The sequence below is a fragment of the Malania oleifera genome, chromosome 6 (genome assembly GCF_029873635.1).
Source record: "Malania oleifera isolate guangnan ecotype guangnan chromosome 6, ASM2987363v1, whole genome shotgun sequence".
Taxonomy (NCBI): domain Eukaryota; kingdom Viridiplantae; phylum Streptophyta; class Magnoliopsida; order Santalales; family Ximeniaceae; genus Malania; species Malania oleifera.
In genome coordinates, this window is record NC_080422.1 from 94,475,828 (window position 1) to 94,493,349 (window position 17,522).

General features: G+C 37.8%; 1 protein-coding gene across 13 annotated transcripts in view; it reads right to left on the bottom strand.

The window, feature by feature from the left end:
* Positions 1 to 1,538: 1,538 nt before the first annotated feature.
* Positions 1,539 to 17,522, bottom strand: part of LOC131158363 (NADPH:adrenodoxin oxidoreductase, mitochondrial) — a 37,963-nt gene continuing 21,979 nt past the window's right edge. For 5 of the 13 annotated variants that reach the window (XM_058113181.1, XM_058113182.1, XM_058113187.1 and 2 more), the window contains 2 exons: positions 2,318 to 2,463; positions 1,629 to 2,152 (listed from right to left, as the gene is read on the bottom strand). In XM_058113181.1, coding sequence (XP_057969164.1) covers positions 1,919 to 2,152; positions 2,318 to 2,463 — 380 coding nt within the window. In that variant the 3' untranslated portion in view covers positions 1,629 to 1,918. The other 8 variants (XR_009137467.1, XR_009137465.1, XM_058113184.1 and 5 more) reach the window with 6 other exon arrangements.

A 17,522-nucleotide genomic window follows, 5' to 3' on the forward strand; every position in this document is an offset into this window, starting at 1 on the left:
ACATGAAAGGGAATGAGGAATTCTCAATGAAAAAAGGTGCTCTAAAAAAGGGAGGGGAGGGAGCCCTCTTATCTATTGATAAAAAGATCTCTGTCACGATAATGAGAAATAGAAATTAATTGTTTGATGTCTACTCGTTCTCCCCAACAGTGATAAAATCGTTCACTAATGATTGTTCTCTTCCCTCATTCATGTAAAATTTTTAGTTAGTTTCAAGGTATAATCCACTTTTACATTGCTAAGATCTCCTAAACTGGGATGGCTCTCTAAGTATGATTTGTGATGCCCTTGTCAAAGTCACTCTCATATTTGTTTTGTCGTGTTGGGCCTTATAATTTAATTGCACATAAGGTGCTTCAGAAAGTTAAACCCTCTATTTTTTAATGCATAGTCTACACAAAAGAGAAGTAGCATGTGACCATAAAACATAGCGCAACAGACATTAGCCTCTCATAAAATTTGACAAAAAAGCAAGAACTCTTCCTCAAAATTTAAAATTTCCACCAGCCATGTTGACATTTACCGAAAAAAAAAAAAAGACAACTCTCTTATGAACTTTATAAAATCCAATTAATATCCTTGGACATCCTACTCAACTTATTATTAAATTCAAGGAGGCAGTGCCACGAAAACCTACTCGAGGCATGTGATATTTTTTAAAAATTTTATTAGAGGTCCACGCCTATTTGCTAAATCTCAAGAGACATTTTACATTAAAATGCAATAGAGACAAAAACAAAAAACCAAAAAACAAAACAAAACAAAGTAAAAAAAAAAAGAGGATAAGAAAAATAAAATAAAATAAAATAAAACTGAACACCAATTTCTATTTCATGGACATTGATAAAATATTAATTATAGTTACTTGACTTTCCTACCGCGACCAACTTATTAAATGTACTATAATTTTATTTTGTATTCTTAAAGAAATCAAAATGCAACAATTTCATCACATCCCATGGTGACCGACTATTAAATGCACCGAAATTTTATTTTGTAATGGCAAAATTTCTCTTTCAGAAAAACAAAAAAGGAAAAGGCCTCTAACCCAATAAACAAATAAATAAAAGCAATCGTGCTTTTGAGACCAAATGGTAATTTGGTCTGAACGAAAGAATAGTGCCTAGACTTGGACGCCTGTTTTGGAAGGCATTTTTGTCTAGTTAGACAATTGGAAGAGCTGAAAAAGATCTCGGCAGTTGGATCAAAATTTAACAATGTCATACCAACGCAAACCCAATTCAAGCACAAGTAGGGCTTCATCAATCAAAGTTAGAATCTCAATAAAAGTTTTTGCCATTTTTTACAAGTTTAACCATATTTTGACACAGAATACAATCAAACGAAATAAAATTAAACTTCACATAATTTTAGACAATGCTTTAACTAAATTCATATAAATTCAAATCTATGGCTGAAAATTCAAGCTTTCTAATTGAAGATTAGTGTCATGAAAATTATGCAATGCAGCGTGTGTCTAAGATATCAAAGTGACATTTACACCACCCCCCACCCCCCCCCCCCCCCAACCACTTTGGTGAGGGCAAGTGCCATTGACATGTGATATAAAATTCACAGATCAAGGAAGTCTTCCATTCAAAATAAATGGCTGCAAAACAAATGCCGCGTGGGTTAATCATTGTATTTTATTCTCATTATGCATAATACAAGGATTAAATACATTCTCAATCGGGTAGGGGAATGTAGTTTTCAGGTACCTTAAGGTTGACGAGTAATCTTTTCTTTTTTTAAATCCAAAATAAATCTGCCTCTTTTTTAGCTGCATGGCTACACAAAAAAAGGGGGGCATCACAAAGAGTGGTATAAAGGGAAATTATCAAAACCAAAAAAAAAAAAAAAGTTAACAAAATCAATAATTTAGAATAGAAAATATAACCCTTTAACGAAATAACTTGACTCAGTTCATGGCAACTTTCTGTAGCTCCTCCCAGCATGCCAATTTTTCTCTAGGCTTCTTTCTCAAACTCCCAATCCTCTTCTCTTCAGCATCAATCTTTTCCCAGGCACTGAATGGTACAACTCTGATGTTCCTACTATCTAGTAACTGGATAAGTCCCTCCCTCCCGGGTTTTGGCAAGCTCGTTGAGGATGCTAATACTCCTCGTTTGATGTCTTCCATTATGCTTGCAACCTGCCCTGTCATCCACCCAAATAATAGAGCAGGTGCTCACAACATGCAGACCTAATATTTGAATTGAATTTGAAAAAAAAAAAAAAAAAAAACTCAAAGATGCAAATCCTAAAACTGATAGTGATGATCCAACCATGAAACCATGAAAGATACACAATGACTTACAGTTTCTTCAGCACAATAGAGGTTAGTGGCAATGATCCCAGTTGGTCCTCTTTTCAGCCACCCAGATACATATAAACCCTTCTCTACTAGTGTAAGATCACCTAACAAATCACTGAGAACTCGACCTCTAGTATTTGGAACTATTCCTGCAAAAAAGAAGGCACAGGTGGATGAACACAAGGCTTTGCAACATTAGATGCACGTCCATGTGCATTAGAGCCACTAGGAAATTGGGAAGATAAAGATGGCTATGAAAACTACTTTAGTTCATGCTCCTTGCCCCAGCATGGCCAATGCTTCAGCTTAAAGCTCAAGCTTATGGTGTACTAGTAATAGATCACTCACTTTACCCAAAAAAAATAAAAAATAAAAACAAGGGCCCTTGGAGTCATCGACTCCACAACTGATGTGGGATGGGCCGTATGGTATATTGGTATATAACCGTTATCATAGGGGTAAAATTGTCACCATAGCATAATACTGGTGACCTTATATATGGTTTTTTGTGTGAAATTTTGTTTAATGAGATTTTTGAGAACCAATGTGATTCGAGGATATGTGGTCTAAAGAATTTTCTTGTTTGAAGCATCTCATGTCTAGACTAATACTTATTGTAAGCGTTATGTACCAGATTTCGAAGTATACTTCACGTATCATGAAACCTTGTTTCAACTGCATGCTCAAACCACTTGGATACTGTTTAGTTACTGTTAAGGTTGCACGCACCCGTATTTAATTACATATGTCAAGATTGAATATCCATACTCGAACATTGGAGTATGATGAATCATACAAGAATTGTTTTCAGTGCTTTCAAATTGATTATTGTATTTTTTGGGGGCTTGAGTACAAGATCTCTGAATTAGTTTGGGTTGGAAATGCTTTGAAAGTCCTTATCTTGTATGAATCATTACTAATCGTGGGACTTGGAAAACTGATTTTTATTTTTTATTTTTTTCCTTGGATTTGGAGGTATTGAATTTTAATTTTTGGAAGTATTGACAACTTATGTTTTGCAATGGAAGTATTTGTTTTATCTTTTTGGAGTTGTGGATAATTTTTCACACAATCGGTGCCTCTGTTGGGTTGATTTGCAGCAAGTTTGATTTGAATGCAAACATCATATCTGTTGGCTCAGCATGTTCAGGGTAGTCAACCACTGGCGGACACGGGGCCCTTGTAGGTTTGGCACCTCCCAAACCCCAACACCACTGGCAACACAAAATACCGCGAAGGCCAAAAAGGCCGTGGGAGAAGAGGGATTGGATTTAATATTTAAATTACAACAGTTCATGATAATTTTTTCAAAAATTGATTTCACTAAAATACTGAATCCCATTTTTTTATAATGGACCAAATGCCCTGGATATATTTTGCCCTTACAAATTTCCAGGTCTGCCACTGTTGTGATGCCTCTAGGCCATGCTTTAGGATCAAGTTATTGCAGTCTAGTCCGCATACATGCAATTTGATTGCAAATTGTCAAAAACATTATAAAGTTAAGGGCAAAAGACGCTCACCACTTCTGAGGTTTGGCAAAAAGACAACAACCTCCCCCGAGGTTTCAAAAATACCACAGACCTCCCTTGAGATTCCAAAATTGTCACAAATGTCCCCTAAGGTTTGGTAAAAAGACAGACATCCCTTTAAAAAATTTGTCTTTTTACAAAATATAAAGAAAAGTTTGTATCTTTTTGACAGACTTCAAGGGAGGTCCCTGGAATTCTTGAAACCTCATGGGAGGTCGTTGGAATTTTCGAAAACTCAGAGGAGGTCATGATCTTTTTGTCAAACCTTAGAGGAAGTCAATGTCTTTTGCCCAAAAGTAAATAATATGAAAACTAATATTAGAAGTTAAGGATCAGGTTTATGTTCATGTACTATCTTGAAAATTTCTAATCAAGAAAAAGGACAGAGACGGACAACACCAATCAGATGAGAAAAACTTGACAAGTGAACAAAGCATAACCCCCTGTTTAGTTCATACGATGGGAATTAAATTAGGAATAGAATCAAGGGAGGAAATCATTGTTGAGATACAATTACTAAATTTTGTGTTAATGGTTATTTTAGTCATTCAACATTATTAGCATGTGCTAGAGTTATGTTAGTGTAACTTAGTAAGGGTATAATGGTCATTGGCATGTACTTGTCATACATTATAAATAGAAGAAGAGACCTATCATTGTGATCAGGTGTCTCATTTTACCCAATATTTCAACATATGGTACTAGAGCAAGATCCAATCTAAATCCTACCTCCAAACCAAACTATAAACTTGATCATCCTATGCAAATCTGCAATTGTAGGAGGATCAACCACACCTCTAAAGCTTTGAAACAAGACCAAGGGTTGTCAGCAAACACAGCAGTCACCGAAAATTTCTTGGACGTTGCTGCCCTTTTCAAAATCTCAAGAACCCTTCCATTTCACAAAACCAACTAGATATATAGTCACAAAATGCTCTGATTTCTAGGTCTGTGAAATATCATTGCCAGAGGAGTTACCACATGTCCCTGCACACCAGCCAACTGCCGGCATTTCTAACCCCATGGCCGACATGTGAGACTTCTTTCCAGCCTGCTTTTGCTGCAATTTCCTATAGAATAACTTAAAATCCTTCCATATACCATAATATCAAGCTGTTGGTCATGTATGTTGTCCAAAGATTCAAATTTTTTCAATCATTCACTATTGTGGTTACTTGTTGTTTGGTACTATTAAGGTAATCAGTGAGTCTCTTGGGGTAGTGGCAGTGTTCGTCAGTTGGATTTTTGGGGCTGTGGTAGTGTTATGTCAGTTTGTTGGTGACTCATTCATGGTTGTTTCAGAGGTTCACCTTGTTTGTGGTTGTTCTAGTTGTTTTTATTGTTCACCTGGTTTTTGGTTGGTCTAGTTTGTGAGTGTTAGGATCAAGGCCATGAATCCCTAAAGTATGTTCCCTTCATCACTGCCACGTGTAGCATCCAAGAAGTTGGATGGAAAGAATTATGTTCAGGGATCTACGGCTATTAAGGTCTATTTGACAACCTTAGGTAAATCCGAACACTTGCTCCAATTCAGGCCTATGATGATAAAAGGAAAGAAGCAAATTCAAGAAGATGCATTGATTGTCTCCCTCTTGTGGAACTTGATGGAACCCCAAATTGCACAAATAAACATGCAACTGGATGTATGCAAGGAGATTTGGGATTATGTCAAGCTCCTATATTCCAATAACATTACACATACGCACGATATACCATTAGAGTACTTTCAATTACAACAGGGAGACAAGTGTCACAGGGTACTTTGCAAAGATGAAGTGTATCCATGAGAAACTTAACATTGTGCAACCCATAACCACTGGCATTCATGAGATGTAAATGCAGAGGGAGCAGATGATAGTTCTTTGGGTTTTAGCAGGTTTAAAACCTAAGTTTGAGGTAGTCCAACCCTAGATTCTTGGTAGTGCAGAGTTACAATCCTTTGCCAATGTTTATTCTCACATTTGCTTCCTTCGGCACACATTCTCCAGCCCTTGCATCTAGTGTTTCAATCCCTGGCTCTAAGAGGACGTTTCTGTTACATGAGGTGATTTTTGGTTTTCAACCAAGCAACCATAGAAGTTCTCAAGGTGCTTCAAGTCATCATGGTGAAAGAGATGGAACGACGTAGAAAAGCCCTCCTTGCAAATGCACTCATTGGGGATGAGGAAGTCATACTATTGAAAAATGCTAGGATCTCCACAGTAAACCAATTTGCATAGCCAATGCAGCTTCCACATGTTCGGGCCTAAGTGGGGCAGTATACTGTATCTACGTCAGAGGAGTATTTCGAATTCCAACAGTATCAAGAATCCAACAAGCTTCCTTTCCCATTGTATCTTTTGCTTAAACAGGTAACCCTATAGCTTGCCTATCATCCAGCATTTCTTGCCCTAGTCCTTGGGTTATAGATTCAACTGCCACTAAATAATATAACAGGTACCCAATTTTTTCTCTATTCTCTAGTATTTTGAGAACTTACCTCATGTTATCATTGTTAATGGGTCCATTACTGCTGTTAAGGGAATAGGGACAGTAAATCTCACTTCCTCTGTTCCATTTCCTTTGGTTTCATATTTTCCTTCAATCTTATGTGTTTTTTTTTTTAATAGCAAAAGAAATTCATTAATAAGAAGAGAATTTACATAGGGGAGGAAAGGCATCTCTCAAAAAAATCTGGAACCAGAAAAAACTAAAACATCAAGAAACAAAAACCAATCCAACCAATTCTTCCAATCCCTATTTAAATCCTAAAAGCTAGCTTCTCTGAAAAATCCAGAGCCGATACACCATAAAGAAGTCAAGAACTAAATATTTTCCCACACCAAGTACAAGTTCAACTTCTTCCCAGAAAAATCCGCGCATTACGTTCCAACCAAAGACCCCATAATACTGTAAACTTGCTACACTTCAATAGAGCAGCCCTATCCTTCCTTCTTCCGTCCCCACAAAAGAAGTGATTAACAAGTCTTCCACTGAATAGGGGCATACTCAACTCTCTTCCAGAAGACCGAACAATTTATTCTCAATCCTTCAAACAAAATCACAATGCAAAAAGAGGTGAGAGGTTATTTCAGAATTCCTAAAATAGAGCAAGCAAGCATCTGGAGAGACAGCCTTCAAAGGTCTCCTAATCTGCAGCAAGTTATTGGCATTAATTTTGTTAAACACAACCAACCAAGTAAACGCTTTAATTTTTGGAGGAACATTAACCTTCCAAATATATGAATAAAAAAGAAATGGATAATTTGAATAAGTCAAAAACTCAAAGAAAGATTTACAATAAAACACCCCCCCCCCCCCCCGAATGATCTAGCACCAAGAACGAACATCCCTTCCCAAGGATAATTTGCAATTGTTCAATACAAACAACAAGGAAGACAACTCCACCATCTACCTATCATTCAGAGGTCTCCTGAAATGGCAATTCCAAGAGACTAGAAAGCCACTCCCATTATCCACAGGGAAAGAAATAATTCTATTTGGCTTAGACCATAAAGAGTCGCTCCCAAGCAATGGATTTTTCCAAAATGAATCCAAGATTCCCCTTTCAATCTTATGTTAGTTAGCAAGATCAAACAATTGGACATGAAGTGGACTTTACCATTTTGAGCCGCTATCTCCTTCTATTGCTTACGCTAAATCCACTATCGCTTCGGTCATCCTTCATTGGAAAAGTTAAAACAACTAGTCCCTACTTTGAGTCATTGTGTCTAGTCTTGAGTGTGTCTTGTCAATTGGGAAAGCATCATCGTGCTCCATTGCTTCTCGAGTCAACTAGTTTCACTATCACTTGGGTCATCCTTTATTGGAAAAGTTAAAACAACTAGTTCCTGCTTTGAATTACTGTTTCTAGTATAAGTGTGATTCTTGTTAGTTGGGAAAGCATCATCATGCTCCATTTGCTTCTTGAGTCAATAAACAGAAAAGTTGGGTTTCCGGTACTCTGCAATTTTTTTTAATGACTATTCAACGATGACTTGGCTCTATTTAGAAAATACCATTTTGAGTTATTTTATACCTCTTGTGCCTTTTGTTCTAAACTAAAGACTCAATCTAGTTTGCCTATTCAAATATTTCAAAGTGCTAATGCTACAGAGTACTTCAGTACCCAATTCACTACTTAAATGACTTAATCTCATTAGTCATCCTATGCCCACACTCAATAAAAAAAAGGGGTTGCAAAGAGGAAAATTCGTATTCTTGAAGTCACTTATACATTACTTTATCAAATGCATGTTCTTGACGTGTTTTGGAGTTATGCTGCTCAGTGCTCACCGCACACTATCTTATCAACATAATGCAATCCTCTGTTCTTGGTGGAAAAATTCCTCACTCCGTTCTCTTCTCTATTCAAGACAAATGCCATCCTTTGTCCTAAAGTGATATGTTGGATCCTCGTGCTATAAAAATGTGCCTTTAAGGCTAATCATGTGCACAAAAGGGATATCTACTCTCCATTGCTTTTTCATCACTACCAATGTTACCTTATTTGAGTCTACACCATAGTATTCGCAGTCTCTATGTCCTTCTAACCTAAATGAGTCTCTTCCTCTACCTAATCTTCCAAATTCTAGTTTATTATATCTCCATTCATCCACCTCTATCTCCATGTAGTTAGGGTCCTAGTTGCCTCAATCATCCTAATTTGTAAGTGTACTCGTGATAGCGGCCTAAGGGAAGACAGTCCCTTCTAGCTTCTACTGCTACGCCTTTGGTTTCCTTGTCTAATAATCCCATTTTCTACAATGTTAGGCCTCCCATTATTGTCTAAAAAGGTAAACGTACATGTGCACGGCATCTCATCTCCAACTTTGTCTACTACAACTTCTATATACCCTCCTATTATTGTTTTGCTACTATTCAATCATCTGTTGATATTCCTAAATTTGTATCAGAACCCTTTGCCCACTCTAGGAATGCAATGGTTGAAAGGATAAATGATTACAAGAAATGATACTTGGGAACTAGTATCTTTTCCTCCTAGTAAGTAACTAGATATATTATATATATCACAAAATTCAACCCTGATCATTCTATGGCTTGTTTTAAGGCACGTCTTGTTGCGAAGGAATATACCCAAGTGCACATCTTGTGATTATTGGTGATGATAATCAAGGTATTTGAGCCTAAAACATTTTTTATAGACTAAGTTTCAAACCAAAGATTTGGGACCATTGAAGTACTTCTTCGGTATAGGAGTATCCAAATAACGTACAAGAGCTATTTTGTCACTGAGAAAGTATGTCCTTGATTTTTTGGAGAAAATTAGGTTGTTTGGATCCAAACCCATGGATCCTAATAGTAAATGTCTACTATATATAGGTCATTGTTGCCCAACCTAGGATGGTAACGAAGAATTGTTGAGAAGTAGAATTATCTTATAGTTACTCGATCGAATATATCTTTCGCAAGGAGTGTTCTGAGACTTTTTCCTTCTTCTCCAAGAACAAATCACCGAGATCTAGTAATTTGCATCTTGAGATATCTCAAAGGTGCTTCCATAGGAGAAGTCTCTTACATCAAGATCAAGGTCACACTTATATCCAGGGATATACAGATGAAGATTGGATTGGATTATCTTTCGAAAAAGGATCCATAACCAAGTATTGTATCTATGTTGGTAGTCATTTGTTTTCTCAAGAAAGTAAGAAACAAACTATGTTGACCAAGTCAAGTGCTATGTCAAAATATAAGGCCATGACTCACAATGCATGTGAACTTATTTGGTTGAAGAACATGTTGAAGGAACTGAGTTTTCCACATTCTTGGTGAAAAATGATTTATTGATGAAGAAGTACTTTAATAAGAATGATAATGAAACTAATAATAATCCTAAAATCTTAGAGTGAAAATGTAAGTTGTCCCTAAGAAAACTCTTATTTTAACAAAAATATTTTTAGGGAAACTAGTGTGATGTCTCTCTTTTTGTTGTTTTAGTTCCTCTTTCTAGTTTGTGCCAAATTTTCTTTGGGAGATATCTTATTCTCCCTCCAAACAAGATCACAATTTTTATTTTGAAGGAAACACTTATTCATAGAATCACAGTTTTAAGTCATATCCAACATTCGTTATTTTCAATGGTGACTATAATGGAATGAAAAATAAGCTATTTTTCAAAAATTCCCTTAACTTGTGTTTGGGAGCATGGATTTTGAGCATCCATTTTGGATTTGTGTGGATTTGGAAAAAATGTTGTGTGAAACCATGAAGTTTTTTCCAAATCCACACTAATTCAAATCCAAGGCCTAAAATCCATGCTCTCAAACGCTACCATATGTATAATTATTTAATTTTTCAATCTTTCAATTATATGGCTTTAATTCAACCTTATTTTAGCTGAAGATTATTGCACTTTTTGAATCAAATATTTTTTTACATTTTTTAAAATGAAATAAATATTTTAATTATTATTATTATAATAAATTATATTTTTTGTTTGGGTTTGCTTGTTACCTTTCAGAAGTAGTAATAATAATAAAATAACAAGAACAAGAACAAGAACAATGACAATGACAATGACAATAATATATTTTGTTATTCTTATCATTGTTTTTTTGGCACAAGGTAAACATCTTAGTAATAAGCCAATGGGATAATGTACAAAACAAGCTGTTTTCAACTTTAGAAAATTACAGAAAATTAAATCTCCAAAGACCAAAAAAATTAGATCCCACATCCAAGATAGCTTTTGGTTTGGCAGATTCTATACTCAATGCAGTCCCTTCATTAAACAGTTTATTTCTTGCTTTCCAAGTATGATAGATTGTTGAAGTCCATGCTAATTTGCAGGTTTCATCCCAGGGACCATCCCAGTGTGGAAAGCCAGCTAATGATGTCTTCCAATTCAGTGTTCGTACTTGAAGACATCAAACCATCAGTGACATTAATAAAAATTTTCTTGGTAGCAGGGCAACTGAAGAAGGGGTGCTTGCAAGTTTCAGGCCTTGACCCATAGAGCTTACAGGTGATATTTGTGGCTTTCCCCCCATAAAACTAACTTTTTGAGTGTATTAGTTTGTCCATGATGGCAAACCAAGCAATAAAAGATTGCTTGGGTATATGATGCTTGAACCAGATGATACTAGCCCAAGGGGCAGGAGGGCTTTGTTTTCCAATTGTGTTCCACGCTGTTTCAGGGGAGTAGGATCCTGAGGAGGTGAGGAACCAGTGGGCTGAGTCTTCTTTTGTTATGCCAGGCTCAATTTTTTAGGTTTTCTTTCATGTGCTGGGCATTGCCTTTGAGCCTTCACAGCCACATCCATCTGCCTTCATTAGTCATGTCATTTACCTTGGGTAAGTGAGTGCCAGCTCTGAAAGAAGACATAAGCAGATTCTCCTTTTCAAATGGTGTGTTTAATGCTGGATAGGCTAATGGTCTCGCCTTTAGGATTCTCTTTTCCAATTCCATGACCTCTCCACTGAAATTGTGGCAGCCCAAATGCTGGTTCCTTTGTATTTGTAGGTGTGTATCCAAATGACCGGTAGGAAAGCTTTTGAGGAGAAAAGGTGCCAGAAGAGTTCAATAACAGCAGTGTCACCCCATTATGACAATGATTTTAGTCATGCCAAAAGGATTTGAAAATTTTTGCATTTTGTATCCATCAGAGTCAGGGGCTTTGTCATCTGAAAAGGAGAGCATTGCTGCTATGATTTCCTCTTCCCCCACCTTTTTCGCAAGCATAGATTTGTCATCCTCATCTTTGCAAGAAAAGTTAAGCAGCCAATTTAGAAAAGCTGGATTGCAGGGTTTTATATTTTCATTCTTTGACCAAGGAGCTTTCATACAATGACAAAAGTTCCTTTGATATTTCAGTAAATGTACCTAGTTGCAGGCCAACCGAGCTGATTAGGGAGCTAGTTTCTGTCCTTGACTACCATTAAAAGAACCTATTGTTCTGGTCCCCAAGCTGTAATCACCTCACCTAGATTTTTGTTTCAGCAATTCCTCTTCGGTTATCAGCAGTAATAATAAATTCTCTGTCCTTAAATTTACATTTGCAGTGTCAAGAGTTTAGAGATAACAATTCAAGTTCTGCTTTGGATAATGCATATCTGGAAATAGAGATATTCTCATTCAAGTTTTTCTGTTGGTGGAATTTCCTGAGTTTTGTTTGAGCAACACAGGAGTAGTTGCAATAACTTTCCACGAATCAGCAACTACTCTGAAGATATCCTCATGCTGAACCCAGCAGTTCAGTGATTTGAATGAGGTTGGAATAAAGTCCTTAACAACTGTTCCAATTTTAAGAATGGCAGGGAATAGTCTGTCAGTCCTAGAGGTTGGAATTCAGCAATCAACCTTAAGAAGGAAAGGGAGAACTCTGAATGAGATAAAACTCTATCAAGTTTACTAGCAATGAAGCCATCTGCTCTCTTGTTAAGCCAAATGATCAGTGGGCCAAAAGAGGGAATATCTTCAAGCTCTGTGGTATGAAAGAAATCCCTAAAGTCTCAAACCCCATTCATTGTGTTGTCCAATAGGGGATTACTGCTCTCTAAACACCCTTTAACTATATTAAAGTCACCCAGAGCAAACCAAGGAGTGCTCTTGACGCTTTCTGCGAGGTTAGTTCAATCCTTCCAAGCCTTCTCCCTTTCCTGGGTGTTCTTAGGAGCACGGATGAAAGAGAACCAACAGGCATTACCTTCCAAGTGCACTAGGATGGAGATGCATTGTGTATTTCTTATCACTTCTGTTAAACTGAAGATGCCGGGATTAAAGCCTACCCAGACTCTAGCAGTTAGGTTGTCTCTAATGTAATTGCGCAAGTAAATCCAGCTTTTCTGAATGGCATTTGTGACTTTAGCAAAGCAGTCAAATTTTATTTTGGTTTCAAACAGCCCAAACATTTTTATTAACTTCATTAAGTCTACTAACCTGCTTCTGTTTTAAGAGGTCATTAAGGCCCCTTATATTCCAGCTTCTTATAGGATAAATCATCTGTGTTAGGTCTCCAAGTGTTCCCCAGGCGTAGCATGCTTTTAGGGGGTCTGCCCCTTTTTCTTGGTTTTTTCATGCTTGACAGATGGGCATCCTTTTCAGAGATAGCCAAAGCCTTCTTTTCTTGCTGGTTGCAACTTCTCTCACTGATATCTGCCTCACTGCAGGGGGAGTCTACAATGAGTTTTCCTTTTCATGATGACTTGTCACCATTTATGGGAGATGCGACTTTCCCATTTGTGATATTAGGGCTTGATGGGATGTGTTCTTTGTTTTCTGAAGGACTAAGGATCTGAGGGGTGTCTGTAAGGATGGCAAAAGAGCTCACCTGCTGAAATGGCTCCCTTGAAGTTAGAGCATCTTGAATAGAAGTCTCTTTTTTTTTTCTAGTTGGGCTCATCAGCTTTTCCAGTAGACACTACAGGTTGGGGTGGAACAGCTTCAGCTTAATCAATCTATAGTCCTTTTTTCAATCAGTGCTTCATTTGTTGTTCTTTCTAGCCATTTCTTTTTGGTGGTGAATTGCTTAAAGCCATGACCAAATACAGAACAGTTGGAGCACTTTGTGAGTAAAATGGAAGACCTAAACTCAATGATTGATCTCTCCCTCTATTTATAATATATGTAAGTACAATTGGAATGACTATAATACCCTTACTAAAGCACACTTGTTACAAATGAATTTCACACGAGCACCTCCCAAGGCTTTAGTGAACAAATCAGCAAGCTGAAACTCAGACTTCACATGAGCGGTTGTAATGAGCTTTTGTACAAGTTTCTCTCAAATAAAGTGACAATCAACTTAAATGTGCTTTGTCTGCTCATGGAAGACAGGGTTGGAAGCAATATGAATAGCCGCTCGATTATCACACATCAACTCCATAGGCTAAGAATGTGGAAAACCTAGTTCTTCCAACATGTTCTTCAGCCAAACAAGTTCACATGTAGTGTGCACCATAGCCCTATACTTTGGCTCAGCACTCGACCTGACAACCACAATTTGTTTCTTACTTTTCCAAGACAAATTACCACCAACAAAGATACAATACCCAGTTGTCGATCTTCGATCGGAAGGTGATCCGGCCCAATCTACATCTACATCTGTATATCCCTAAATATGAGTGTGACTCTAATCTTGATATAAGAGACCTCTCCTTGGTGCACCTTTAAGATATCTCAAAATGCGAATTACTACATCCCAGTGACTTATTCTTGGGGAATCGAGAAACTAACTCACAACACTTGTTGCGAGTGATAAATCTGGTTGAGTGACTGTGAAATAATTTAATTTTCCAACAAGTCTCCAGTTCAACCTGGGTTAGGCAACAAATCACCCATATTTGGAATTAACTTACTATTAGGATCCATGGGTGTATCAACAGGTTTGGATCTCAACAGCCCGTCTCATCTAAAAGATCAAGAATATACTTCCTCTATGACAAGAGAGTTCCTACACGAGATCTCGACACTTCTACAACCAAGAAGTACTTCAATGGTCCCAAGTCTTTAGTCTAAAACTTACTCTGTAGAAAAACCTTTAGGTCCTATATGCCATGATCATCATCACCAGTGTCACAACGTCATCTACATATACAATAAGCAAAATACTGCCCGATGGGGTATGATGATAAAATACAAAGTGATCTACTACACATCAATGAAGGCCAAACACAAGTACTACAACACTAAAACGGCCAAACCATGCTCTCGGAGATTGTTTTAATCCATACAATGACTTCCAAAGCGGACATGAAGATCACCATGTACGAAAGCATTCTTCACATCTAACTGATGTAAAGGCCAATGACAAGTGGTGGCAAATGAAATGAACAAACATACTAAGGCAAGTTTAGCAACCAGGGAGAATGTGTCTGAATAATCCAAACCATGCACCTGCGTATACCCCTTAGCAACAAGGCGGGCCTTCAAAAGAGCCTCAGAACCCTCTGGATTGACTTTCACATCGCGCAACCAGCAACAACCAACCACAAACTTATTAGGAGGAAGAGGTACCAAATCCCAAGTATTATTATCCTGTAGTGCACGCATCTCTTCAACCAATGTTGTCCTCCACCTAGAATGGGATAAGGCTTCAGAAATAGATCTTGGAAGAGCAACAGAAGACAGAGTACTAACAAAACAGTAATAAGAGCGTGACAAGAAATCATAACAAACAAAATTAGAGATTGGATGTTGCGTACAAGTGCGATTACCTTTTAGAGCAGCTATTGGAAGATCAAAATCATGAGAAATAAGATCATTCGACGAGGGAACTAGAGGCACGGTAGTAGAAGCTGGAGGAGGCACTTCCCTCTTGAGTCGCCGTGTGTATACCTGCAAATTGGGATGATTCAAGCGATGAGAAGGGATTAAACTGGATGAAGACGTAGAAGGATTGGGCACAAATGCTAGGTTTGGATTTGGAAGGTAAAGCAGAGGAAGGGACTCATCAAGGTCATCAGAACTCAAAGGAATTAGAGTAGGTGTAGACTCAAAAAAGGTGACATCAGCAGAAACAAAGAATCGATGTAAAGTAGGACTATAACATCGATATCCCTTTTCAGCATAGGAATAGCCCAAAAAAATACATTTGATACCACGAGGATCCAACTTATCCCATTCCTAGAGATAACTGATGGACAAAGGACACAACCAAATATATGCGGAGGAAAGGAGAGCAAAGAAGCCTTAGGAAAGATAACTGAATATGGGATTTTACCACCAAGGACAGAGGATGGCATTTTACTGATGAGGGAGCAAGTTGTGAGCACAGCATCACTCCAAAAGACTTTGGGGACATTCATTTGATACAATAAGGTACGAGTGACTTCAAGAATATGTCTATTTTTCCGCTCTGCAACTCCATTTTGTTGTGGAGTGTGAGCAAAAGAGGACTGATGGATCATACCATAGTTGGTCATATAAGGTATTGAATTGGGTATTGAAGTACTCCTTAGCATTATCACTACGAAGTATCTTGACTGGCATATCAAATTGAGTCTTTATTTGGGAACAGAAAGCACAAAAGGTATCAAACAATTTGAAACCATTTTTCATTAAATATAACCAAGTCATCCTAGAGTAGTCATCGACAAATGTAACAAAGTATCGAAACCCCAACTTTGATGTCACCCAACTAGGACCTCAAAAACCAAAATGAACAAGCATGAAAGGACTAACCACCTGTTTGTCGACTCGGGGAGCAAAGGGAACACAATGATGTTTGCCCAATTGACAGGACTCACACTCAAGATTAGACAAAGAACTCAATGTAGGAACTAGCTGTTTCAACTTGTCCAAGGAGTGGACGGATGACCAAGGTGACAATGGATTTGAAGTGGTGTAGTTGCAACTGTGCAGGCAATGGATAGAGAAGGCAACTCAAAGTAGTAAAGTCCACGAGCCACACGTCATGTGCCAATTGTCTTTCCCGTCTTCAGATCCTGAATAACCACAAAATCAAGAAGGAATGGGACAGAACAATTTAGTGACTTCGTAAGCTTAATAACTGAGATAAGATTGAAAGAAGATTTAGGAATGTATAAAGCAGAAGAAAGAGAGATAGAAGGAGTAGGATTTACTGTTCCAATCCCCTTAACAGCAACAGTGGACCCATCAGCAAGGGTAACTTGAGTGAAATTTTTACGATATTGGAGATCAGAAAAGAAGTTGGTTGCACCTGTTCTATGGTCAGTGGCAGCAGAATCGATAATCCAAGGACTAGTAGGAAGGATACCAGATGACATGCAAATTGTAGGACTACCAATCTAGGCAAAAGGACCTACCCCCCAACCTAGAGTAGCTAAGTGGGGAAGTAAAATTAATCCTTGTTCATACATGGGCTTTTTTCAAATAGGTTCATTGCTTCGGCCCAGAATACGATTAATCCGGCATGGGCTACATGAGTCCAAGTAGTTTACCAGACAAATTAATAAGTCAAGCATTCCTAACCCATCAAGCGAAACCGATAGTTTCTTGGTCACGACCAGCTAAAGCTAAAGTTCCATTAAATACTCTAGAAACCTTGAATACTCCTCTGATATAGTCACATCACTCAAACAAGTGACTAATGAAGAAATCATAATTTTGGAACTTGCAAACACCATCCCAGCATTCACAAACACAGACCAATGATCATATAAGATTAATTGCTGTAACAATTGGAACAACCATGAACAAGGTGACCCACCATGAATAAGCAACAGATAAATCAGTGCAAGGCTGCCATAGAAACAAGAAACTCACATGCAGCCCCAAGAAAGCAACACTCAGCACTAGGTCAATTGGAGAGGTGAACCGCTGAAACTACCATGAACAAATCACCAACAACCTCAGGTGCGGCCCCAAGAAAGCAACACATGAGTGCATTGTCACAACAAAGATTGGATCTTGGAGCAAAAACACATGCCCAACAATTTGATATTTTAGTATATGGAAGGAATTAGAATAGTGAATCAAAAAACACAGAAAACCCCACTGTTTCAGACCCAATAAACTCATTAACAATTGACAAACAGCTTCACGAAGCATCAAACAACCATTCTTTGGGTGTCGCACTGCCACGGACAAGGTGAACAACTCACCGACGAAGATAGCACTGCCCCAGCCTCACAATTGAACATATGAATGCAGCCACGGCTCCAAAAAACTCACAAAGTAGCCTTCACAAGCCTTGAACTGACATTAACGGAATACTATGAGTGCTAGCTGGAAAAGGTTGAATTTTTTAGCTGAA